This window comes from Triticum aestivum, chromosome 6A, assembly GCF_018294505.1.
Source record: "Triticum aestivum cultivar Chinese Spring chromosome 6A, IWGSC CS RefSeq v2.1, whole genome shotgun sequence".
Lineage (NCBI taxonomy): Eukaryota > Viridiplantae > Streptophyta > Magnoliopsida > Poales > Poaceae > Triticum > Triticum aestivum.
Genome location: NC_057809.1, coordinates 561192585 through 561219587, shown reverse-complemented (window position 1 = coordinate 561219587; position 27003 = coordinate 561192585). Strand labels below are relative to the sequence as shown.

Genomic DNA, 27003 nt, shown 5'->3' with positions numbered 1-27003 from the left:
AGAGAGAGAGAGAGGGGAGTTAAGGAAGGCGGGCAGGTGCAGCAATGGTGGATGCCTCCTGATTGCTGACTCCGAGAACTCCAGCGGGGCGGGGAAAGCTCTCCTCTCCTCTCTCTCTCTTCTCTTCTCTTCTTCCAACTAGCTAGCTCCCTCTCCTTCCCTTCCCTGGCTCCTGAGCTGTATGCTGTGTGCATGTTTACTGCTTCTGCTTCGCCAGGACCAGAGGGGTTACTGCTTCGTACCGCGCCCCCGCTGGCTGGCTTCCCTATCTCCATGCCCTGCCCTGCCCTGCTGCCGCTTCTTCTTTCCTCTTGCGCGCCTCTAGTGGCACCGCAGAGCTTGGCGTAGCAGGCGCGACGCGAGGGCAGGCGTCTGTCTATATAGCGCGCGCCTGGTGCTGCTAGCACTAGACCTCGATCGTAGCACCGCTCGCTTACTTCTGCAAGTCGCCGGCCGGATTGGGGTTGCGCGCGCTCGAAGCAAACGACGTGCCGGGAAGAGACCGAAGACTAGGAGGCAGGCGCCGGGAAGCCGGGGGCCATGGACTTCGGCGACGACCTCGTGCCGGGCTCCGACGCCCACCGCCGCAAGAAGCGCTACCACCGCCACACCCCGCGCCAGATTCAGCAGCTCGAGGCGTACGCTCGCTTCCACTCATGAATTCAACTGATTTCTCTCTCCATCTTCGTCTCTTGCTCATCTTCTATTCTGTCATTCTGTGTGTGCGTGGGTGCGCAGGATGTTCAAGGAGTGCCCGCACCCGGACGAGAACCAGCGGCTGCACCTCAGCCGGGAGCTGGGGCTGGAGCCCAGGCAGATCAAGTTCTGGTTCCAGAACCGCCGGACTCAGATGAAGGTACGTACCCATCCCATCATCCATGTCTGCAACCCATCTTTTTCACCCTCCTTCTTTCGGAGCGAGATGATTCCCGATCCCTCTTCGTGTTTCGCTGAGCGAGACGGCCGGCAATTAAGCCAAATTAATTCCTTCCATGTGTGTCGCTTCTAATTTTGGCTTGGCTTGGCGGCGACGCGATCGCAGGCGCAGCACGAGCGCGCCGACAACTGCTTCCTCCGCGCGGAGAACGACAAGATCCGCTGCGAGAACATCGCCATGCGCGAGGCGCTCAAGAACGTCATCTGCCCCACCTGCGGCGGCCCGCACTCCGGCGCCGACGACTACTTCGACGAGCACAAGCTCCGCATGGAGAACGCCCACCTCAAAGAAGAGGCAAGCATAGCACGCCGCCTACCTGCCTCTCCGCCTCCTGCATTTGCTTGCCCCGCCGCGATTTGCGCTGACACCACGATCGCCATGGTGGTTTTGGTTGGGTGCAGCTTGACCGGGTGTCCAGCCTCACGTCCAAGTACCTGGGGCGGCCCATCACCCAGCTCCCGTCGATGCAGCCGCTCTCCATGTCGTCGCTGGAGCTCTCCGTCGGCGGGCTCGGCAGCCCGGTCGCGCTCGGCCCGGTGCTGGACCTGGACCCGCTCGGCGGGAGCTCGCCTTTCCAGCTCCCGGCGCCCGTGTCGGAGATGGAGCGGCCGATGATGGCCGAGATGGCGACGCGGGCCATGGACGAGTTCATCAGGCTGGCGCAGGCCGGCGAGCACCTCTGGGTCAAGGCCGCCGGCGGCCGGGAGGTGCTCAATGTCGACACGTACGACAGCATCTTCGCCAAGCCCGGGAGCAGCTCGTTCCGCGGCCCGGACGTGCACGTCGAGGGCTCCCGCGACTCGTGCCTCGTGCTCACCAGCGCCATCGCCCTCGTCGACACATTCATGGACTCGGTGAGATTTCGTTGCATTTTGACATCCATTTATCCATGGAATCGTTTGCGTGACGTGCACTGATGACCAATTGACCATTGTTGCGTATGTCTTCAGAGCAAGTGGACGGAGTTCTTCCCGACCATCGTGACCAGAGCGCGCACGATCGACGTTCTCGTGAACGGCATGGCCGGCCGGAGCGAGTCTTTAGTGCTGGTAAGGCCAGACCAGCGCCGTGTCCATTTTGCACGGGTGGATTGCTCCTTTAATTTAGTCATGTCATTAGGCGCACATGGACGAACACTTTACATTTTTTTACCGGTGTGGCGCCGCAGATGTACGAGGAGCTGCACGTGATGTCGCCGGTCGTCCCGACGCGCGAGTTTTGCTTCCTCCGCTACTGCCGGCAGATCGAGCAGGGCCTGTGGGCGATCGCCGACGTCTCGGTCGACTTGCAGCGGGACGCACGCTACGGCGCACCGCCGGCCCGCTCGCGCCGGCTCCCCTCGGGCTGCCTCATCGCCGATATGTCCAATGGCTACTCCAAGGTATGCACGCCGCCGGCGGCGGCTTAGTTCACCACCATGTACTTTGCCGCATTGCGATCGGTTGTGCCATGATTCATGACGTGTGTGGAATTGTTCGTTTTGTCAGGTGACCTGGGTCGAACACATGGAGACGGAGGACAAGACCGCCATCAACCAGCTCTATCGCGACCTCGTCCTGAGCGGCGCGGCGTTCGGGGCGCACCGGTGGCTGGCGGCGCTGCAGAGGGCGTGCGAGCGGCACGCGTGCCTCGTGACGCCGCCGCACAGGGACATCGCCGGTGTGACGTTGGAGGGCAAGAGGAGCATGATGAGGCTGTCACAGCGGATGGTGGGCAGCTTCTGCGCCAGCCTGAGCGCGTCGCAGCAGCACCGGTGGACGACGCTGTCGGGGCCGGGCGCGGGCGTGGACGACGCGGCGGGCGTGCGCGTCATGGTGCACCGCAGCACGGACCCCGGGCAGCCCAGCGGCGTGGTGCTCAGCGCCGCCACCTCCATCTGGCTCCCCGTGTCCTGCGACAGGGTGTTCGCCTTCGTGCGCGACGAGAACACGCGCTCCCAGTGGGACGTGCTGTCGCATGGCAACCCGGTGCAGGAGGTGTCGCGCATCCCCAACGGCTCGCATCCGGGCAACTCGATCTCCTTGCTCAGAGTAAGCATCGCGTAGCTAGCTCGTAGCTTTGCCAATGGCAGACGTAGGTGTTAACTTAACGAGGTGTTGGACGGAATGCAGGGCCTGAACGCGAGCCAGAACAGCATGCTGATCCTGCAGGAGAGCTGCGCGGACGCGTCGGGGTCGCTGGTGGTGTACGCGCCGATCGACCTCCCGGCGGCGAACGTGGTGATGAGCGGCGAGGACCCGTCGGCGATCCCGCTGCTGCCGTCCGGGTTCACCATCCTGCCCGACGGCCGCGCGTCCAGCAGCACGGGGTCGGTGGTGACGGTGGCGTTCCAGATCCTGGTGAGCAGCCTGCCGTCGTCGCGGCTGAACGCGGAGTCAGTGGTCACGGTCAACAGCCTCATCGGCACCACTGTGGAGCAAATCAAGGCGGCCCTGAACTGCGGCAGCAGCCATTGATGAGGGGGCGCTCCGCCTGCCCTCCGTCAGCGGGAGCGAGTAAGAGCTCCTCCCCCGCCATTCATTCCCATTCAAGGCGAACCGGGGTTTTGGTTGGTTGGAGCCTTGAATGCCCCGTGCATTCATGGAGGCGGAGGAGCCGCGCCGTGGTGGTGGTGGTGATGGTGTCGCTCGGCTGGGGTTCATCCTCTGCCGCCGCCGCTGTCACCGCGCCTTCCGGTCGCTGGATGGGCGCCCACTCGCCCACGCCGTCGTCGCCTTCTTCCACGTTTGGTTAGGTATCTAGTGAGTCTCGTCTAGCTATGATCATCTCTTGGTTTGCAGGGTTACTTACGTTTGGAGTTTGCATGCATGCATGCACGCATGCACGTCTCGATCTCGAAGTTGGAGGCTTTGCATGAACCCGAAGGAGTCAAGAACGCACCATGCTTGTCCCGTTCCTCTCGCCGCGGCCCCGTACTATCATCTTCTTTCTTTCTTTCTTTTTCGCTATTTTCTTCTTCTTCTTCTCCCCTTTTGATCTCATCCATGGTGTAGCCGCAGCAGAGGATGAATGGTTCGGGTATTGACTTCTGTCCATCAATGTAAAAGCCTCCAATCAATTAATGAACATTCAGGTTTTCCTTTGCCCATGATAGTATCTCAGGGTGGACACGGGCCGGGCCGGTCCGGTCCCGGTCCGAGCCGTCATTTGGACCGGCCGCCGGCGGTCCAGGCCGGACCGGACTGAGCAACATGACGGTCCTGATCTCAGGGACCGGACCGGCGGCGACGAAGCCCGGGCCAGACCGAATGGACCGAAAGGACCGAATGGGTAGGGTTGATGTGTGCGGGTGCAGCGGCGAGTTGGGCGACGCGCGAGTGCAGCAGCGAGTTGGGCGATGTGCACGAGTGATGTGACGAACTGGACGACGTGCGCGAGTGCAGCGGCGAGTTGGGCGACGTGCGCGAGTGATCTGACGAACTGGACGACGTGCGCGAGTGAAACTGACGAACTGAATTTTCTGAAACTGACGAAACTGAATTTTCTGAAAGTTTGACACCACGTATTTAACTGACAATCTTCGCGCTCGTCTAGAAGAAGTGCATAAACGCCTCGAACAACAGCTGCGGCTTCACCTTTAGAGTGTTCGGGATCGTCCCCTAGTACTTCCTCGTGGCGCCGGCGAGGTGCAGAGCGTTCGGATCGTGTCACAGTTCTTCAGAGCTTGTGCCCGGTGTGCATGTTTACTGCTTAGTTTTCCTTTAGTGCAGAAATCACTCGCCATGCAACGTGTGCATGTCCACCTCTTCGATTGGTTTGAGGTTAGTTAGATCTGGCCCATTCAGTTGGTTCTCTCGTTCCATTCAGTTGCAAGAAAAACGTCTTGACCCGCAGCTCGTGCCATGGCACGATTTCAGCTCATGTAGGCGCGATACCCGCAGGGATTGGTGCCACGGTTGGGGTGGATACCCGGCGGCAAGAGGATACGGCGCACGGGGAGGAGAGGAAGGATGGAGAGCGGAAGCTCGGAGACATGTTGGTTCACCCGGAAGATGCAGCCATGCACGTGGCCGCGACGACGAGGAACTGCGGCCGCGGTGACTGTGCTTTCTCGGTCCGACCGAGCGGCTCGGTGAAAGACTGGACCGGACCGACATTTCTTCGGGCCGAATATTGCAGTCCGGACCGACCAGTTTTCCTACCGGTCCTGGACCGTACGGTCCGGTCCTAAACGGGCCACGAGCGGGCCCAAAAGACCGCTCGTTCCGTCCAGCCCTAATAGTATCCCCAAGTCTCTTCAGAGCTGGTACTGGTACAAACGTGTATAAAGCTGGCGCTGTGGAGTCGATCTCTTTCGCTCATCATTGCCTAGTATGTGACCTGCTCGCTGCATTTGCTCCTCCTGACCCCTGTGATATGTTGCACAGTGGCGGTAGTTACTCGTTTCTGTCCGACTATGAGACGAGAGCGAGTGAGACGTACGTACGTACGTACGTACGTACGTACGCTTGTGGTGGTGTTCGGACTTGAAGGAGAGCCCGCAGAGCTAGCGCAGGCTGTAATGCGGTGTGGGGCTGGTGGCCAACGCGTCGCAACATGCATTTGCGTCTGCATGGCCATGGCCATGGCGCCCCTTCAATTTGCCCTATTAATATGGGTCGTTGGGTCGAGCTGGAGTTGCCATGCATGCATTGATGCGTACACGGTACACCACCCCTGGCCAGAAGCAAATGCTGCTGGGAGAGCCAGCCAGGTCGATCTTTCAATTCCGTCGATGCATCGTGCATGCAGTGGTCTTTGCTGCACCGGTGCCGTGATGTTTCCTGCACGCGACGGCATTTCTCGGAGGGAAAAATGGTTGGGCCAACAGGATCAGGGCTAATAATTCCATGCAAATCCTTCTCGTCCTTGTGTTAGTCTGTTGTGTGGCTACGTGTGTAGCACGTGTTGCTTCGGGGCAGCTTTTGGTGCCATTGATGTAGTACGACGGTATTGAATTTGGGGGAGGGGCCATCACGGCGCCATAGTGCCGCGACAGCGTGGAGCTCGTAATTGCTATATATTGCGCCATCGTCTCAGATATTGAAATTATCATTGGCAGGTCTTAAGAGCATCTTCAACAATCGCCGAACGCGCCGCGCGCTAAAAACTACTTTGCCGCGTGTCCATCGTCTGGTTTGACGCGGCGGACAACGCTCGCTTCAGCAGCCGCGTAAAAATGTAGCGCGCGTGACTCTCGCACAAACAACATATGCATTCCAAAACAGAAGCAAAAAGATCAAACACAAACAAAATAAATCAAAATAAATAGTTCAAATTCGTTATTACAACTCAACCTAACAGTTTATCGTTCAATACAACAAATAGTGTAATAAACACAATAAATAGTTCAACAATACAATATCGAACGCACAAATCATGATGCTTTTTGTCGTCCATTTTATGCCCACCACTCTTCAATGGGATCCTTTTGAAGATCATCATGCGCCGCGGGACGTCAAATGACATGATAGGAGGCAACAAAACGGGTCACCCTTTCAGCCCTCCGTCACACTCACACGGGATGTCCCAAGAGCTCATACCGAGAGTAGTCTACATCTTGGTCACGCTCATTCTCGGTGATCATATTATGCATGATCACACAAGCGTGCATGATGTACCAAAGCATTTTTTATCCCAAAATCTAGTCGGTCCTCTCACAATAGCAAATTGGGCTTGCAAAATCCTAAAAGCTCTCTCCACATCTTTTCTAGCCGCCGCCTGAGTATTGTTGAAATCAAGATTTTTCTTACCTTCCGGCTTTTTCAATGGCTTCACAAAGGTTTGCCATTTTGGATAGATGCCATCCGCTAGATAATAGCCATAGTTGTATGTACGACTATTTGGTACAAACTGCACCGGTGGCAAATCACCATTTGCAATCTTATTCATCAGTGGTGACCGGTTGACAATATTGATGTCATTCAAAGATCTAGGCATTCCAAAGAATGCATGCCAAATCCAAGTCTCTTGATCGGCCACCGCTTCAAGGATTATAGTGGAATCCTTTTTTTGGCCGTGGAATTGCCCATGCCATGCTTTTAGACAATTTTTCCAACTCCAATGCATGCAATCTATTGAGACAAGTATACCAGGAAAGCCGCGAGCTTTGTTCATCTCCAATAGCCTTGCGGCGTCTTCAGCATTGGGAGATCTCAAATACTCCTGGCTAAACACTTGCACAATTCCGACTGTGAAGCGCTTGACACACATGATGGCTTGGCTCTCACCCATAGCCAAGTGATCATCAACTAAATCAGCCGGAATACCGTATGCCAACATACACAAAGCGGCTGTCACCTTCTGAAAGATGCTATGCCCGAGCTCTCCGGCGGCATTCCTCCTTTGTTGAAAAAATCGGTCATGGCTCGCTAGTTTCTCTGCAATGCGCCTAAACAACTTGGTGCTCATCCTAAACCGGCGACGAAAATACGACTCAGGGTATGTGGGATTCTCCGCAAAATAATGCCTGATCAATCTGTTGTGGGCATCGATCCTATCCCTCCAAATTTTCTGCCGACCCATAACCGAACCACCGTGCTTTGGTTTTTTATTGATGTGCATAGCTAGGATCATTGCAAGATCCTCCTCCTCTTCCATATCAAATTCTTCTTCGAAAGAATCATACGACGAACTCATCTACAATGTTCAATACCATGCTATAAAAACTACAATCAACATGCATCAAATTCATGAAGTTTGAGCAACACATACCTTGCAGGCGTTTTGTCGAACACCTTGCAGGCGCCGAGCGGCAGCGAGCGCCCGGGCGTTGTTCGTCGGAGGACGGACGCACGCGAGGGGCGACGGTGACTAGAGGGGGGCAGAGGAGCCGCCGCGGCACGGGGATAGGCCGGGGAAGCGCCGGAACGGTCGCCCGGTGGCGCGGGAGGCGGCGTCGCCGTGGCTAGAGGGGGGGGGGGTGAGTTGCGAGCGAGCATGCGAGAGTCTAGCGCGCGGGAGCGGGCACAACAAATAAGCGGCGCAAGATGGAGTTTCGGCCCGCGCGCTGAACTAGATATGCCGCGCGCGCAGTTTTTGCGCGCCCGCTAGAGCCACTATACCGGTTGTGCGCGCTAAAATGGGCAATTTTGCGGCGTGACGCTTGTTTGACGTGGCTTTTGGAGATGCTCTAAGTGCCGGGGATTGCAAATGCATCTACGCTCTGTCAAGTAGCAAAGGAAGCTTAGAGCATCTTGAGCTTAGACCCTTTGAACCACCTGCATTCGTTAGTACTACATGATCCAGACTTGTTTATCATCTAACACGGTTCTGTATCCGTCTGCTAGTCAGCCTAGACGTCCTTTTCCCCTCGAACCGGAGGCAAACCGAGAGGGTCTTAGCGGATGTCCAGACAGTTGTAGCGCATGCATCCGACAACCCTGGCACACCCAAAACCCTCTCCCTCTCTCGTGTCCTTTCTCGCCCGAAGCATTCAACACCGCTCCAGAGCGTCAACATCACATTCGTGATGGTGCAGAGCGGATGCGATCTTTCACTCGAGCCGACATTGAAACGGCATGCAGGTCGAAAGCGCCACCCATGCCGTTTCCCAGTGCATGCGCCTTCTCTTCGCATTCAGACGACACTCATCCTTCCGCCTCCCTCCATTAAGCATGTGCGGTTGCCGAGAAACCTACTCCGACATCCGCATGCGAATGTCACCCGTCCGTTCGTCTGTCGGCCACCATTAACCACCTCGCCGCTTGGCCTACCATCCGCCCTCCCGACATTTAATGGGTACATGTTGGAAGAATTCAATATAGTAGAAGATATTAAAAAGTTGGTTTTCTCAGTAGGCCATAATAAAGCCCCTTGAAATCTTATACTTATTTTGCTAAAAATTGAATGTTGAAATTTTAGTTAATGATACTGTTGTTAAGCTCCCAAAATTGGATGGGGTTGAGATTATAAAAATGTATAGGCCATGTGTTTTCTTAATGCTAGTCGTAAGAGCATCTACAACTCGGTGCCCTATATCCATCTTATACGCCCGAACAGGCCATCTGGTCACTGACCGATCACAAAATACGGACCCAATCGGAGCTCTCAAACAGGCCTCAAACGCCCGAGCTGATCGGCACCCCTCATATCCGTCCCAAATGTAGGGAGGATATGAGGCAGCCTGGGCACGTCAGCCCGGCCCACCGTTGGCCCACCTCGACCCCACAAAAACCCCCGTTCGGCAGAAACCCTAGCTCACTCTGCTCCGCTCCGCTCCCTCCCCTCCCCTCACCGACGCCCCCATTTCCCCAATCTGCCAAATCCCTAGCACCGGCGAGCATGTCCAACACTGGTAGCCACTCTGACGGCAGCTTCGAAGACGAGGAGGAGCTGGTGCTCCGTATCGCGCTCGAACGCTCGTGGGTCGATACGGGCGACAACTCCGGGTCCGGTGCGACGCCCCCTATCGCCTGTCGCAGCAGCGCCGATGCCGGCGCCGACCCTTCCCGCCTTGCGCGCGAATCTACGAGGCCTGCCCGATCTGCTCCTCCCGCCCGACGGCCTCCTCCACCTCCGGCCACTGCTCCGCACATGCAGCGCTGGGTTCTAGTGCCAGCTCAGCCGACACCACGGATGCAGACTTCGGAGTCGGAGGCACGAGCTGCCCACCGCAAGAGGCAAAGGGCAAGCGAGATGGCGGGCGGGTCGGACAGGTCTGCGCAGTCCACCCGCCGGCGCTAGGTGCCCAACGAGGAGGACCGTCTCTTTGCGTGGGCGTGCCGCCGGTCACTAACTGAGGCAGAGACGAAGGCCCGATGGCTCCGAAGGCTCAACACCTAGCAGCTCTGGCTCGACATTGAGCAATCTGAGCGGTAGGCGACGGAGGCAGCGAGGGAGGCGGCGAGAGTGGCCAAGCTCAAGCACAAGCAAGACCGCGTCGTCTAGCGCTTTCAAGGCTTCATCGTCATCTCCGATTCCTCCTCCTCCAAAGGGTCTGAGGGTTCCGACATGGACTCACCTCCTGTCGCGGACTCCTACAGCTACGCCGGCGACTGGAAGGGCAATGGCCGGCGAGGAAGTAGTGAAGATATGTCTTTATTTCAAGTTTTTAGCTGTAGTTTGAACTTTTCTGCCGTATTGTGTGTATTATGTGAACTTTGGCTATCTTTCGATGAACCGATTGTGCATTTGTATGCCCGCTTATGATCTACGTAGTTTTTTTATCAACGTTGCATGGTTTAGTATGAATATAGAAGACGAAATATAAGATACGTGGGTGTGAAGACGCAGATATATGGAGTGCCTGGTCAGTGCCCGCGGACGCACCTGAGCGCGTCCGTGGGCGTTTGAGGGGCCGCATTTGTTGAGTCTGGCTGTAGATGCTCTAAGCTACTAACTAAAGGGACAAATACTAGAACGGGAGTATGAGCTCAAAGTATCATTGATACTACTCAAGTAGCCTTCAGGAAAGGATGGTACATTACGGAAGGTGTCCTAGTTCTGAATGAAATCATGGATAATGTCTATAGAAACATAAATATGATGTTCTGTTTAAAGTGGATATGATAATTAATCTCATAAATATGATCTTTGCGGAGCACATGGAAAAGATAACTTATTCTTGTTTTGCTTACTTGCAACTAAGTATGTGCAAAGTTACATTTCCTATTTATTAAGTTCATAGAGCTAGCTAGCCTCATGAACATTTAAGCACCTCAGATGCTAGGATGGTTGTCTTTTCCTTTATCTAAAAATTAGAATCAATGTGCCTAGGTCTTCGTCGCTTCAATAGCTTAGATACAAACACAATATGAATAGGATCATTTGCAAACAGTTCAAGAACAAGAACACCTCAAATAGTTCACTTATCTTCCGGCTGTAGTTCGTCACTGTGTGAATGGTGCAACGTGTCATCTAGGTGAACTATTTGAATTCCCAGTCACTGCTATTGGTATTAAGTGAAGCCTAAATGGAGTATACAAGCAAAGGTGACCATAGGGAAAACAAGTCCACGTTCTAGTTATAACTCGGGCATCCTACTCGCAAACCTTACCAATTGCGCCTCCCCCCATCAGGTTCTGGTTAGCTGTCCGGACCGATTAGTTGTGCGTGGGCATGCCATGGTTGTTTGTTGGAAAGAACGAGTGCCCTGGATCTTGAATAGAGCATGATGATGTGACGTGTGGGAAAGGAGCGGTTGACTCGGGAAACCCTAGTTCGGAATGACTGCGTAGCAGCACAATGGGGCAGCTAGTCTCCAAAGCCACCTCGCAAAGTCTATTATTTGTCTTACATTTCCGTTTTCATTTGTTCATTTACATCTGATCATTTGTATCATTCCCGTATGTATTCTTAATCATGTTAATGGTTACCGGGGTTGATTTATAGAATGAACATTTGTTAGACGTGTTGCCCATAGTGTCGCTTAACTTTCTGGCTGCAGTTTTAAATAGTTCACTTGAATTCTCTAATCGACTGACTGCAGTTCCAACGTTTGACCAAATTAGCCTGAGTTGTTCTTTTGGCATGTTCACCCTCGTCGTCCCTGTTCCGTGTGACAAGGTTTGTTTCATTTTCTTGGCTGCTCTGTTGTTTATTTTGCTTCTATTACTTTTGACTCCCTTGTATTATTGCACACATGCATCGTGTTTTACCGTTCTTTGGTTAGATTTTTATGCAATGTTATTGATTTATGTGTATAGGAAAATAATTCATAGCATAGGCATGGTAGGGTGGTTCCATCCGGCCAGGGCCGGTCGCTCAGCCTAATTGTCGTGTCAATAGAAAGACCGACCACACAACTCTACGCTTCATGACCTGAAACACGGAAACCTCCTACTCGGAACAAAAAATATGACTCGAGACCATCATCTTTCCCATTTGAGCCTACGCCGGCATTCTCAATTGAGCTACCACCCGTCGCACCATTGGCACAGAGACCAACTACAACCAGAACTTTAGTGAAATGTTTGAAATATAAGATGGAAGTTAAGTGAACTGTTTAGATAACCCTACAGACGTGCCAATAGAAAGGCTGGCCACATTTCGTCCTATGGACGCCACGATCTATCCGGCTGGCACTGGATGTTGTGCTTGGGATGCCTGCCCTTACTTTGGGCGTTGCGACCTAGTCGGCTAAGGTGCGCCCTGCACGTGCTTGTTGATAACGCTTTTGCTTAGACCGTGCATTTCCTAGTCGGTTTGTATGGTTTTGTTTTGCTCGTGGCGTGCAAGAATGGTGGCTTAGAAGAAGGTTTGTGTCTAACTACGGCCAGTATGAACAAATTGTTTCTATGATCAAGGGGTAGTTTCCCCAATCATCACGTATTCATGCTTAGATACCTTGAATCATAGGACAAACCTGAAAAGGCAGTGTTTCTGGCTATTATCACATAATGTCCAATAAGAAATACATTACACAATGATTCAATCAATGTAATGAAGGGGCATGACAAACGGTGTGTCGACACCTTGTTTATCGTCGTCCTCATCATCGTCTTCTTCATCCCTCTTCCTCCTCAACGAACCTTTGCATGTCTCGAACCTTTGGCGAGGGTTCTCGATTTATTCATTCTAATGCCTATGGGGATGATTTATACAACGGACGTTTGTTAGACGTGTTGCCCACAATGGTGCAAAACTTCCTGGCTACGGTTTCAATTGGTTCACTTAACTTTTGGTCTGTAGTTTGTCTCCGTGTTAATGGCGTAATGGATCATCTATTATATCAAAACAATGAAGTAGATTTAGCTTCACAAGATTACTAGCAACACGGTCTACTCCATGTCCTCAAGAACGTAACGGACTACTTACGTCAAAGAAACGCATGTGCAGCAATTTTGATAAAATAATACATGGGTGACAATCATCGTTTTCGATCCTTAGTAAATGCAGTATGAACGTTTTCATTTTTAGGTGATTCACAAAATATCCTTTAGGTTTGTTCATAGGTTGCTTCGCGCTATCTTATGGCTTATATTTTAGCTTTGATTCGTTCATTCACATCTGGATCATTTATATCGCTCCCAACACATTCTTATTCATGCTAATGGCCTTTTAGGAATGATCTATAGAATGAACATTTGTTAGACATGCTGGCCATAGCGTTGCTTAACTTTTTGGTTGCAGTTTCACTTACTTCGTTTAACTTCTGGATTGCCGTATCATATTATCAAAAAATGCAAAAGAAAGCTATGTGCAATGATCATTGTAAAGGCAAAGAGAAACACAGTATGAACATTATCATTTGCAGTCATCTGAGGAAAAAAATCCTCCAAATAATTCACTTAACTTTTGGACTACAGTTGGTCTCTGCGGAAGTTGGCTCAATGTGCCATCTAGTTATGTATTTGGTTATGGAGATTGAAGAATGGAAGAGGTGTGTGGCACGATGTTCTTAAGAACATCCCACTTACTCAAGCAAAAACTAAAGATAGTCACTCCAAGTTATGACCAAAGCTTATGGACATCGAGAGATTTCCTATTCTTTTGCAAAAGAAAATGGGGAATGGCAAAATGGCCATATTTTGGAAGATAGGTGGATTGGAAAAGAACTATACTTTCTCCAGACTATATTTCGTATTTCGTTACTTCTCCCATGATATGAAAATTCATATTATGCTGACTAAAAGATATGAACTGTCTATGTTTTATAAGAACTAGATGACCCGGTGCGCCAAATGGCGCAGAGACCCATTTGAAATCATGTTCGCGTTGAAAATATTTGCCTTTTTTAGTAACTTTATGTTTGATCAAGGATAGAGACCATGTCAAACCTAAAGTGTTTTGAACGTGTATTTGGACAATGTGCTATTTGGCTCTATGTTACCCAAGTAAGGTGCAAGGTCCAAATTTAAGCATCAACGGTAATGATTCTAAACCTTTTATAACAGAAAACTTTGCATTTGTTAGTAACTTTGAGTTTTAGCGAGCCGAGTATTCAAACAATGCATATGAGATTGATATAGAACTAACTTAATAGATATTTATGTTCCATTACATGGTACTTGGTAGCTTAAAAGAAGATATTCAGATCACTTGATAATGGCATACATTGGCTTTATAAATGTAAGCTATATTAGCAGAGGCAAGAGATGCATTGTCTTGCTCGCAGCAAGGACCAATACGCGAGAAGGTGGTGGTATTAGGTAGAGTCATCGTACATGTCCCAGCAGTATCGAACATGATTTCCTCGTCTAAGCAGGCATGCCTACGGTCAATGGCGGCGCCAGGATTCAACCACACCCCCGGCCGGCCCAGGAAGCCTCCCAGCACTGTAGCTACAGTGCTCTCTACAATATACGAAGCGAATCAGCCTCACGCCCCAGGCATCCGCCCGGGCTGCCTGGGGCCTGTCTCTGCCGCTGCCTACGGTCGCACATAGTTGTTGTAGCCATCACCCATGTCTCCAGCATAACCCTCAACGCAGCTTGAATCTGAGTCTGGATCCTATGCCTTTCTTCTGCAATAAAAGACATGCCACGTTAGTCGCTCTGAAGCGAAACCACAACATCATGAATTTCCAAAAGAGTCTATTTGAGATTACAGATAGTGATTGAAGCAGTAGGGTCCAAGGTAGCGCGATCATGGATGGTTCAAGGTAGATCGATCATGGATTTTGTTTGATGTAACACACACTTCGTCTGATAATGTGAGAAGCTTGTTTGTGATCTTTACATTTACCTTTTGATCTTCCTAGAAGTGATTGGCATTGCTAAATCTCAGTCTGACTAAGATTTAACTAAGTCTCAGTCGATGCTATATTAGTGGGATCTTATGTGAAGATTTGTGCAAAAAAATAGTTTTTTTTCTTTTTCGAATGTTATGTCACTTGACTGAGAATTGGTTAAGTCTCAGTCGATTGAGACCTAACCACACCCAAGTGCCATATGCTCTCTGTGTTCTATGAACCCAATGGCTTGAGCAACTGCATGATTTATTGTTGCGATCCCATTCTTAGATATGGTGCTTGATAGCGCAGTTCGTCCCGAACTCCCGATGAAACGCATAGATCCTCTTTTATGGGGTAAAACTCAACTACTAACATATATCCACCCTGCTCAAGCCTAAGTGTGAAGTAGACTGGTTTAGGGAGGTCAAGCTTTTCAACATGAAATCGGCCAAAAACTTGACAGCCCACCAGCTCCCTAGGGATTACTATGAAATAGTGGACCCATAGACCCGCTGAATCCATGTGCACATTGAAAAGAAAATCCATAATTTACTTGATTTGGTTGTGGGTAAACACATATGGTAACAAATTTAACGTCCTTAGATAAATAAATAAACAGTGAGATCTATGTTGTCTCCATGTTCTTAGAGGTCTATCCAGAATCATACAATCCGTTGGAATTTGTGTTGTTTCTGTCATCTTCAAGTCTCAGTTTTTTATATCATCGCCATTCAATCTCGAGTCCACTAAATGATAGCTAGTTTTGTTCTGAAATCTGGCATATGATCCTGTAAAGTAATAGCCAGAGTTAGTTTTGAAATAATGATACAACATAAAATAAGTTAATGATACACAACAAAAAATACTTGTGTAGAAGTGTCAAACAAAATACCTCCAGTGAAGTATTCCTTAAAATTTAACGTCCATGGACCGCAAGATAACTTACATAATTACGGAACTTAAACATATTACATAATTTCTTTTATCATTTTTATAGATAGTTATATAATATAGTTTTAAAGTTATCAAATGGTCATGACTGTAACAAGCCCTGAAAAAAGAAAAATCGCACCCACACAGGTGAATGAGGCACGTCTGATAAAATATAATGGATTGTTTGGAAGAAATAATCGATTCTTTTTATTTGTAGAAGATAAAGAAAATTTGTTTGGGTCCAGCCGTCCAGAATCCATTCCCACCGCCTACGAATCCATTCCCACTAATTGACAAGCTCTTGTCACTTCCTAATACAGTAGTACTGAAAAACCAGCAGTCATCCTCTCCACCGCCCGTCACATCTCCCCCATTCCCCATTTCTCCCATCACCAGCTCCCTCCCTCCATAGCCGGCGGTCAGCGAGATTCACAGCCACTGATCCCCCCTCCTCATGTCGAATCTGGCCGCAGAAGTGGCCGAGAAGGCCCTCGAGCTCGGCATGCTCGCGCCAGCGCGCTCTAGGCTCCATCGGAGGCGGACGCGGAGGCGCAGGACTCCACGCCTCTCCTCTGCCCTGCTCCTTCTTCGAATCCAGTCGCCTAAGTGCTCGAGGAGGCGCTCGAGCTTGGCATGCTCGTCGGCGACACCGGGCCCCTCCCTCCTCCTGTTGCCTCGCCGCCGCCATGAGCCCCTCCACCCTCTCCTGTGTGATTGTACAGCTCCAGGTAAGTCTCTCTCTCCGACCCGACCGCCTGATGCAAGCTTTGTTGACGAGGAGAGAAAAAACAATCCCCCAACTGGTGATAAGATGGGTGCTGATGTACTTCATACGATTTCTTCCTTTCCAGGCAGTCTGTTGGCACAATGAATAATGTCTGCTCTTCGACTGGAGCAGTTCTTCCCTGTTGGTAATCAGAGGATACATGCTACTAATTCTTCAACTGAAATTAATTTTCAGTTTGATCCAAGAGCAAATCATGAACCTCAAGTTTTCTTAGCACCTATGCCAAAGAGAAGAAGGTTAGTTTCTTTCAAGAATGAAAGAACTGGTACCAAAGGAACTGCTGTCAGTAAAAGACATTATGGGAAGCAAGCTGACACCCCACCGCAACCTGTGCCTAAAGCAAATGAAGCAAGTGCAGGGGCCAACCCTTTTCTATGGAGCACAATTTCAAGCTCATCAACCAACATAACCTTTGGCACTAATAGCAATCGCACATATTGTGGACAGCTTCACAATGTGTCCCTCACTGAGAAATCACCATGAATGTTCCCTTTCAAGTCACTTCATAAGTTGTTCTGTTATTGGGCTTTGTTAGATAAGCTGATTTAACTGAGTATTATTCTGCTCTAGATTGTTGCTTCTGGTTGTGAGTGAATCTAAGAGTTAACATGGTACAATATCTTCTCGAAGATGATGTATTCCTTCATAAAAAAGGATGTTGGAGAAGTTATTATTGAAGAGGAGTTCAGTCTCATGTGATTCTCAAGAGCTAAAATGGAACAAGAAGTGCAGGCCTCTCATGTCTACACTAACTAATCAGGTAGCATATGCAAAATTTTAAGCATACTACATTCAGATATGACAATTGAATATAAAAACTGGCAATAATGTACAGTACACTATTTCTAAGAATTTCTGCATTAGAGGCTTGTTGCTTCAGTTCTACAATCAGTCAGTTGTTAATTTGTTGTTTTATAACTAATTCAGTAAGAGATCTTTTTCCCAGTTGGCCAGATTATCTGCCGATGATATGATCGCAGTGAATAATATGTGTTGCCTATGTTCTCATGAAATTTGAAATACGTAAAGTAACCCGTTGCGTTATTTTACATGTGTATTAGTTCTTCCAAACATATAGCCTTTAAATACTTATATTACAGTACAAGTTATTCACTCAATTCTACAATTTTCAGAAAAAACGTGGTATCAGAAAAGGGCGAATAGGGGAAGAATCAACATAGATATTGTCCCGGTTTTATCCCGTCCTGGAGGTATAATTTTTTTATCTGATTAATGATGGCAACAAATGTTTGACATTATTCATACTGTTATGAAATGAACTTTTCTGCATGCAGCAATTGTAAATGTCTTTGAGATTCCAAGATAATATATCTTCATCATTCTTTCATTATTCCCAAGTTACATTTTTATGCATTATTCTCCATTAGTTCTGATTTACCTGTCATCTCACCTCATTTTGTCAACTACTCGTTTGTCGTATATATAGAACCCTCATGGTTGGTCTGTTGGTTTGAGTTATTTTGTCCCCAATCTTCGGTCCTATCATCTAATTTCTTGATTCGATTACTGCGTTTGTCTTGGCTACCACTTCAGCACAAACATTTATCTGATGGTGGTCAAATTCAACAATGTTAGCAATTACTCTCTGGACTACTGAAACTTAACCTCCTTAAAGCATGGACCAGACCTGCTCCTAGGTGCAAGCTTTGTTAGTCGAGCAAGTGCAAAAAAACTATCAAAAGATAATCTCATGCTTAATCCAATGGAACATAAATAATCTAGCGAGATCCAAGTATGAAAGGAAGTAATTCAACATTATCACCTATTTCTTTAAATTTGCATGCCACAAAAGCAAAATCTTATTTCTTTAATCCACCATTTCCTTTAATACTTGAAACTGGAAATGAAATTCCATGAATGCTTTATTGAAGAACAACTACGATTGATTCTTAAGAAATGTGCAGGTACATATGCCAGAACTACACTTACTATTTCTTATTACCATATCCTTCATTCACGAAAAAAATCCCTACATAAGATTGACCCAGCCAAATGACTAACAAACATGTAGCCATGGCCAATACTGCATGAATTGGCCATGAACTTCTCAGCACAAACTCTATCTATTTCACACTTCTCCTCTGTTCTCGTTTGGACTCTATAAATTAAAATATCACACATGCATATGCAAAGCCAGTGGAAGCAAAGAGAACTTACATTGGAAGGAGGCACAATGAATCTGAAGCACGCTCCAGAAGCAACTGCAAGCCGACGGAGCGAACAATAGCAGCTTGGACCGATGGAAGATGACGAAAAAAGCAGAGGCCTACAGGAGGCAAAATGCAGCAGTCAGGGAGCGGGTAAATCCAAAACATAGCAAATAATGGTGATGGAGACACGTCAGCCAAATGGTTCCATGGCAAGTCAACCCAAAGTGCGGCAACAACAAAGAACCAGCGGAGCTGCAGCAGAGAAGAGAGGCAAAAATGAAAGCAAGAAGAAACCCAAATCATTGCAAAGAAAACGGGGTACTAAAAGCCTAGTCTGTTCAGAAAAGCTTTCTGGGTGTGTACGACATGTATATATTTAATAAAGTGTATATGCACATAAGCATGACTACCAACAACCAACAACATATGAGGATTTGACAAATGTGGGATACCATAGCCATTTTTAAAATTTGCATATCTTTGTGCATATACTTAATACCTCGATGACACTATATCCAGACTACTTGAGAAAGTAAATAATCAAACGACACTAACAGAGAAGTTGTAGAGTTCTACCGTTTCCACTTTACAATCTCAATAAAACAATATAGTTGTTCTGCAAGTAATTACATGACATGATGGTCTACAGCTACAAGAAGGCTGGGTGAAGTCTACGATGGGTTCTTTTCCAAGCAAAGAGAAGGCTGAGGCGACTCTGGTCTACAGCTACAAGAACGCCATCAGCAGGTTCGGGACGAAGCTCACGCCCGCGCAAGTCGCCGTGTTGAGGAGTGAGTTCCCCTCTTGCTGTTATGCTCTGCTCTCACAGTCAACTGAATCCCTTTAGTTAGCAATAAAACTACAGTTGCAAGAGTTTTTTTAATTGCATGAGGAACAGTAGATGGTCAACTAAGGCAAACCCATAGTATAACCGTTAAGATCAGGTTGGTGATTTTAGTCGGATCTGTTGTCAATAGTGAGGTCAATGCAAGGCCTACTCTCATGGTTAATATGCTAATTCTTGACACCAGAAAACCAAGAAAGGTGTACCATGAGCAAGGATCGACATTATAAATGTATACACTATTATGTATAAATGGCCAACGGCTCCAGCAACTATAGCAATTAAACCGTGAGCACCAGGGCATTAAGTAAAAAGGCAAATAAATAGTTACTGAACCTAGCCTTGTTATGATACCTATTCAAACTAAATGAAGTACAAAATATATAGATAGCAAATTTACCGAAAGTAGAACGCACACAACCGCTTGAACAGCTCTAGCAGCCCGTGAGATGCAAATCAGGATACCTCACAAAATATTCTAAGTATGCATTGATCAATATCTATGCAAAGCAAACAAAGGAGGTTTCTACACTATGGATCAGAAATATTCACTGTTTAACTTGTTCAGGCCAAATCCATTGCCAAGACTCCTCAGATGTATTCCTTAATTAAAAGTTCCATATGTTCAGAAAATAAAGTATAATACCATCAACTCCAGTTTCATAAACTGTTATTGGAACATATGTACAATTTTGTAACTGAGTATACAGACCAGTGCTAACCACATATAGTTGGTCCGAGCTAAAATATACCCATGTTAACAGTTTTGTACATGGGTAGTTTGGATATTTAATCTCAACAGGACAACATCACATTTTATCCAAAGTACAACAGGCAAAGCTTGAATCTAACTATCATAAGAAAATACACAAACCGATCTAGCATAAATAATTTGGCTCGGTGTATCCATGTTAACAACTGATTAACGGAATATATTGGGTTGGGGTACCAAGGCTAATTAGTTACGTGATTCCTAATCAGGACGCCTACTCACGTGTGACCATCTGTAGCATTTCTTTAAACATGGTCTTTGCTTCAATAATGTCAATCTACAAAGCATTCACAATACGGAAAGGTAAATAAAATGCAGCTTCCATCAGGAAAATGCACAGAATAATTAGCATCAATCAAGGGAAGCCAAACCAAGCAGGGAACATCACAAACAGAACAGAGCCATATAAGTAAATGTGAATGGAGGAAGTAAAAGCAAAGAGAGAGGAGCACCTCGGCTAGATTCGAGGAAATCGTGTTCCACTCCTAGGCTCCTAGCGCTCCTGTAGCCGACCCCTCGTCCGTGAGATGAAGCAACATAAATTGGGTTTAGAAAGCAACAGAATCACACTAACATATAGTATAGGAAGATGTGTTACCTTCCTAACAAAAATATCGATGCTTGTCGATTTAGTTCCTAACCACATCTTGTTAAGAAAAACATAAATTAAGAAATCAAAATCAGGTTTTCAAAGAACCTATGAAATCAAGAGGAAAAACTGGGAGGAAGAAGATGGCAAGGCCAAAGATGTGCAACCTAGATGGGGGGTGAGGGGCGAGGATCGCCGAGCAGCGGTCAGTAGTGATGGTCGACTCCACTCCACTGCAACTTGAGCGCTGCCTTGTTGCACCTTCCCCATGTCCGTCCTCACGCACAGCAACACCGGATCGGTAACATAGGGAGCCGTTGTCTTGCAACTAAGGAAACCATTGAATGACACTGAAAAAGAATCATGAGTCTGCAGACTCAGGGGCTTACTGCGCTTCATCAAGAATAACAATTGAGCCAATGATATCAATGTCCATTGCTCTCCTGACAATTGGACTAATTAGGTTGCTATATGGGCAGAAAATCAATTGTGCTGCTTTTGCCATGCATGGTTTGTGCAGCAAAATATGGACATCCTGTAAATAACTAAAAAGAAAGGTGGCATTAGAATAGATTTCAGAATTCAGTGGTGGCATAGTGTGTGCCTCAGGATTCATGGAAAATCTATGTAAACAAAGAGATAGACAAACCTTTGACTTGTGTTCCGACCCTAGGAAGATCCTCAATATCAGGAACTTCATAGCAGCCATCGGTCCGAAGGGATGGACGATGACTCAGTTTCTGTACATTCCCGCCAATACATGTTTCTCCTCGCATTATTAGTAGGGAAAGGGGGAAATTTGCTCAAGGTTAAATATGTTTTCGCGTGAAAGAAGCTAGGAAAACTCACTTGAATTCTGGGCATCCTTGAACTTTGTCATCTAGAAGCTTCTTGCTGATGGAGAAAAGGTCTCACTAAATGGTTTACAATGAAGAACCCAAATGATTAGTAAATATATGTGTCTTGTATGTCACAATTCCTCGTCAATTGGCTCAGCCATGCATACGGTCTTATTGATGCAATAGTGCTTCCTTGAGGCCTGCATTGCATGATTACTGACTGGTTAAACTACATGCATTTTAAATTCGGAATATTGGAGCCTCCCCCCCCCTCAACACCCACTACTACATGATGATTAAATACATGGCTTGGCGTCAGTTTTGCCACTTCTACTTAACATTGGTTGAATAATTCATTTCCTTTTCTGAATGAGAAAAAAAGAGGCAGGAGGTGCACTGAGATGAGAACATGTTAGCTACCAAGATGGCCATCGTCTTGCACAGCTCCATGACCACCTGGGTTATCTGACAGTGCGTCCTCCCGCAACCGATAGACAATGGAACCAAGAAACTAATCAGGATTTTTTGAAGGGAAATGAAATCAATCAGGATTCATCTAATCGATTCAAGACAAGCAGCCAAGAAACCTGGCTGGCAAGATTGCCCCATCATTTCAGTTCATTTGAGAGCAGATCTTACGTGATGTAGTAGATGGTCGGCGCATTCTTCTTCTTGGCAGCCGCCGCCTTCTCCGGGATGTCTGAACATCAAGAACCGGGACACCCATGGGAATGAGCAAACCAAGCCAGAACGAGCAGCAGCGCCTCCTCAATCCAAGAACCGGTGAGAGAGATGGGGGAAAGAGAAGAGGGAAAGTAGTAGTACCAGTAGTGGGCTGCTGCCGGGTGTTGCCAGGGATGAAGGCGTCGTCGTGGAGGAGGGGGGTTGGCGGCTGGGGCGTACCGAGCTGGGCAGTGGCGCTGCCAGGCCAGCGCGACGCAAAGGAGGGAGAGCGACCTGCCGGTGCCGGCAGGCGACTCGAGCAGCGCGTGGGAGCGGCGCTAGCGGTAGCTGCGGTCGAGCGTGGCGATGATGCGGCCCATGAAGGCCAGCTGCGCCCCGCGGCCGCCGGGGTGGCAGCAAAGTCGCCGTCGTCGTGGGGCGCAGATGGTTGGCGGCGCGGCTTGAGAAGTGAAGGGGAGGAGGACGTGCAAGGCGGTGGATGAGAAAAGAGGCGAGTGGGTGGAGGCGCGGGGCTCGAGGGAGGAAGGGGATTGGAGGCTAGGGTTTTCACCATGCACTCCGCACGTCGGGTTTTCTCGTACCCAAAACAGGAGACAAACTCACTTCATTGCTTGGGCCTACACTCAATGAGTCCCACATGTCATTGACTCCTAATGGAATTGGCTATGTGCAACCAGAACGAACGGCCCAACGACTGCCAGCGGTAAAAACAGTACGATGGTGAAACGATCGCTCGATCCAGAATCGCTAGCGCTCTCAGGTGCCCTGGTTAGGCGGGTACTCTAGCAGTCTTTATATGTTAGATGATTTAGGGGGAATACAAAGATGTGATCAGTATGGTTGATCAACTAATCAGTAAGGTGAGCATGGTGGGGGATCCTGATTCCTAGTGAATATTCTTACACCCAAATGGAAATTTAGCATTAGATTTTTTATATGTAGCTTAACTATATGCTTCTTGCCTCCCTCGAAAAATAAATAGTGTTTTTTTTTTCAAAATTCAACCTAGGATTAAAGTCTTTGGTTGAATTTGGCTTGATATATGCATTCTAATCAGAGAAGTCTTGAATCATAGCGCTGGGAATGTTGATAATGAATGTTTGTTTTGGTGTGCTGACAAAATTATTGACCACCTCTTCTGTTCATCTCATACTACACGATACATTTGGGGGGAGGGGGATACGATGTGCCTTTGGTATTTTTTTAGTCTTTGAGCTAGCCTTTTGACTCATGGTGTCGTGAGTTTAAATGTGAAAGGAGAATATGTTTCACTAGGATGTGCTTGTTTTCATGGGAGTTTTTTTCTTCTGATCCAACAACCATTATTCATAGCATTTTCATCTTGATTCTCTTCCCAGTCAAATTGCAAAAGAAAAATAACCAGCAGATTTTTCAAGTAGGATCCAGAAGACTCGGGGAGGTACCCGCAAAGGTGTTTGATCGAGCAAAAGGATGGGCTCCTATGTTGATGCTTTGTCTTCCCTTGAATTGCTCTGGGTTCCTACCTATAAATCATGCCTCAGAATGGTTAGTTGGTTATGCATGTTTTTGCGGCTTAGCACTCTTTTTTGCCTTGGGTGGTGTCAGTGACCACTGACAAGTAAAAAAGGAGCAGTATTAACCATCCTAGTCCTTGCATGGCAGGATTCCTTTCATTTAACTTTTCATTCCTACAATGAAATCAAGGTTGTTGGGGATATAACTATTTATGTAAGCCGCCCAGGAGGGGCCGGGTTACGCAAAGAGAAGCCCATCTGAAGCCCAAGACCAAGACGTGAAGATGGCGGTTCAGTAAAGGGTCTAAAGGCCCACAGGCGATTTATGGCCCATGGCGATAAACCGCCATGAGGGCGTGACTTGTATTGTAAGGTATAAGTAACTAGTCACCGAGCCGGACACTGTTTATGAGCCGGCCGGGACTCTGTAAGCCGGAAGGCGTCGACCCGTGTATATAAGGGGACGACCCGCTGGCGGCTTAGGGCAAGAGACAACAAATCGAGAACCGGGCATAGTGTATCTCGCTCCCCGGTCATCAAAACCTCAAGCAATACCAACCCAACTAGACGTAGGCCTTCCTTCACCGCAAGGGGCTGAACTAGTGTAAACCTCGCGTGTCCTTTGTCCCGATTAACTCCTTTAAGCTTCCTAGTTGCGATGGCTCCATGATTAAGTCCTTGCAAGAGGACATCTGCCGTGACAATTCCACGACAGTTGGCGCCCACCGTGGGGCCAGCGCACGGTGGATTTGAGTTCTTGAAGGGCGGCTTTGAAGGGCTCAAGGGATACGCAGTTGGCCGGATGACCAAGAGTCGTCGCGGCAAGATCTACATCGACGATGAAGGCTGGGGCCCCGACGCCAGCTCAATTGAGTACGGGTACCGGGTCCCCTTTGGCGGAATTCACGTCTTCATCGGCCGGATTGGTGAGCCGGGCCCTGAGCCGGACAGCTGCACCGACCTCGTTGAGATGGCTCAGCGTGCGAAACCCGCCCGAGCTCAACCCGTCGTGAAGCGTGCCTTTGTGAGTTGCATCCACGGAGGTGAACTTTCTGAAGGATCTGAAGGTGATGGTGAGCCGGCCGTCCTCTCTGACGGTGATTCGTCCGCCGGCTCAACAGATTCGCTGTATCAAGTTCAAGATGGTGTGCTTGGGGGCTGTTCCGATGGAAGCACTATTCCAGACCCCTCAGAGTCGCCAAACTGGGCAGGAGTCTTCATGGCTGGTACTCAACCCAACCAAAATTATATGGCTTCAGCAGTGATAATGTCCGGGTTAGGAGCAGCCGGGGCAGGAGGCCCTGTGCGCTCACCGGCTCAGGTACTGATGGATCTCATGGATAAACTTATGGCCTTGTTAACTGCTACAGTCGTCCCTGCGAACCAATCTGAGCATGAGGCGGAGGTGGCACAGGTTCGCGATGAGATCGCCCGGGCCAAGGAAACCTTAGCCACTGAAGATACTAGATTAGCCATAGAGTGGGCAGCTTTGGACACACGGGCACAACAACTTCAAGCAGAGGCCTTTCAGCTCATGTTGAGCTTAAACACAGCTAATGAGGTAATGAGGAGGAGACATCAGAAAACTCAGTCCCGTTTACCTCAGATTTATGATCCTCGGAATCTCTTTGCTACACCTGGGGCCGGCCCAAGTAACCCGCCAGGTGCAAATCAGTTTATGACATCCGGAGCGGGAGGCCCAGTCCAGCCTCCGGTGATGGCGCCTCTTCACGGCAATATGGCACCGCCCCATCATGTACCGATACCACAGGGTCACTTCTCCAACCCCATGGAGAACTTAATCGCAGCATCAGCATGTTTGGCGGCTCTCCCAGTAGATGGTGATGATCCGACAGCGGTGGAAACCCGGAGGATCAGGGAACTTGTCCAAACAGCCCTGGCTCAGCAAGAGACCTACTCCTACAGCCGGGACAGGATTCACTCAACTCCTCCGCCTTGGTTAGCTCCGCCTCGTCAAAACCGGAGCCCGAGTTACAGTAGACACATGAAATCAGAGGCCTTGTCAAGTAGCGCTCAGCGCCGGAACCAGCCCGGCGGGTATAACCTGGTTCAGGATCGGATACGTCAGGAGGACGAGCGGGCGGCTCAGCTAGCAGCCCAACAGGACTCACCGGCTTATCCGACGACTTCCGTTGAGGCGGGTATTGCTACTAGAACCGGAGGAGTTCCTTGTCTGGTACCCGCTCTACGTAATGTACGTCTGCCCAAGGATTTCAAGGGACCTCGAAAGGTGCCGAATTATACGGCCGATTTACAGCCTGGGGCGTGGATTGAAAGTTACGAGATGGCCATGGAGCTGCTGGAGGTTAGTGATGAAGCGATGGCTAAATACTTCACCATGATGTTGGATGGAACGGCCCGTTCTTGGTTAAAGGGTTTGCCACCCAATTCCATTAGTTCATGGGTGGAGCTAAAGGCCCGTTTCATCCAGAACTTCAAAGACACTTGCAAGCAGTCTATGTCGATTGTGGACCTGACAAATTGTAAGCAGGAGGAAGGTGAATCTACGAATCATTGGGTGCGCCGGGTCAAAGATATAATACATTCGTATGACAAGATGGATGCTGGTTCAGCAGTTCTCATGCTAGAGAAGAATTGCCGCTTTGAGCCTCTGAGACAGAAACTGGGCGCCTGAAGCGTGATTGCAACGATATGGGGATGCTGATGGTGGCTTTAGTCAAGTATGCCGATTCTGATAGTACCAAGGATCCCGCGTCTGATGAGGAAAAGACAGGGAAGGGAAAGAAGAACGGTAATGGAAAGGGTCAGCGGCATAACCCGGCGAGTCAAGAAGGCAATAAGCATAAAAGCGGACGGTAACCCGGAATTTGTGGCCAATGCACAGGCTAACAATCAGAAGCGCAAAGGAAATCCACCCCCTTGATTTGGCAGGTTAGGTCCGTCTCTTGAACAACTACTCAATGAGCCCTGCCCGAAACACGGCACCCGGGAACGACCAACGACTCATTTATGGAAGGATTGCGCAATCATGAAGGCTTTCAAGAATTCTAATACGTTTGATGGCAATCAAGGCCCGGGCGGCGGCTCAGGAGCTGGCGGCTTTCATGGCCCGGGCGGCGGTTCAGGATCCGGTTTTCAGGGAAGCCAGGATGGTTATAATCAACAGTAGTCTGGTCAAGGAGGTCAGCAGCAGCAGCAGTCGGGTTATCAGAGCCATCAAAAACAGCTAAACAGTGGGTAGTATCACGTGTTCACCACAAGTTTGTGTAAACGTGATCAGAAAGTTCATAGGAGGGCGGCGAATTCTGTTGAGCCGGCAGTCCCTCGTTACTTGAGGTGGTCGGAACAGCCTATTGTCTGGAGCAGGGAGGATCA

At 48.8% G+C, this 27003-nt stretch overlaps 1 protein-coding gene and 2 long non-coding RNA genes across 13 annotated transcripts; 2 read left to right on the top strand and 1 right to left on the bottom strand.

Moving 5' to 3' along the window:
- The first annotated feature begins 6 nt into the window (after positions 1–6).
- LOC123128520 (homeobox-leucine zipper protein ROC8) lies at positions 7–4025 on the top strand. Its single transcript, XM_044548545.1, has 8 exons — positions 7–638; positions 739–856; positions 1043–1231; positions 1339–1791; positions 1888–1986; positions 2106–2318; positions 2425–2967; positions 3049–4025. The coding sequence occupies exons 1-8, from the start codon at positions 541–543 to the stop codon at positions 3391–3393; spliced, it is 2058 nt and encodes a 685-aa protein (XP_044404480.1). The 5' UTR covers positions 7–540; the 3' UTR covers positions 3394–4025.
- Positions 4026–15060: 11035 nt separating this feature from the next.
- LOC123128517 (uncharacterized) lies at positions 15061–22651 on the bottom strand. Of its 8 annotated transcripts, none has more exons than XR_006463177.1 (10): positions 22292–22651; positions 21887–22166; positions 21477–21666; positions 21277–21367; positions 20795–21172; positions 20637–20684; positions 20491–20540; positions 18430–18538; positions 17663–17818; positions 15617–16468 (listed from the first exon to the last, which is right to left on the bottom strand). It is a non-coding gene; the product is annotated as an uncharacterized lncRNA (long non-coding RNA). The 8 variants fall into 8 exon arrangements; XR_006463178.1 differs by lacking the exon at positions 17663–17818 and having other exon boundaries at positions 21876–21944; positions 22106–22166; positions 22292–22648; XR_006463176.1 differs by lacking the exon at positions 17663–17818 and having other exon boundaries at positions 21887–21944; positions 22106–22166; positions 22292–22646.
- LOC123128518 (uncharacterized) lies at positions 15905–24114 on the top strand. 4 transcript variants are annotated; one of them, XR_006463181.1, is made up of 6 exons: positions 15905–16192; positions 16316–17011; positions 17385–17462; positions 19072–19213; positions 23551–23677; positions 23795–24114. It is a non-coding gene; the product is annotated as an uncharacterized lncRNA (long non-coding RNA). The 4 variants fall into 4 exon arrangements; XR_006463182.1 differs by lacking the exons at positions 23551–23677; positions 23795–24114 and adding an exon at positions 21849–21948; XR_006463183.1 differs by lacking the exons at positions 23551–23677; positions 23795–24114 and having other exon boundaries at positions 16316–16487; positions 16822–17011; positions 19072–19293.
- The last annotated feature ends 2889 nt before the right edge of the window (positions 24115–27003 follow it).

Coding starts and splice junctions, on each gene's coding strand:
- LOC123128520 (XM_044548545.1), top strand. CDS start 541: ATGGACTTCGGCGACGACCTCGTGCCGGGCTCCGACGCCCACCGCCGC. Junction 639..738: donor CAGATTCAGCAGCTCGAGGC/GTACGCTCGCTT, acceptor GTGGGTGCGCAG/GATGTTCAAGGAGTGCCCGC. Junction 1,987..2,105: donor GGAGCGAGTCTTTAGTGCTG/GTAAGGCCAGAC, acceptor GTGGCGCCGCAG/ATGTACGAGGAGCTGCACGT.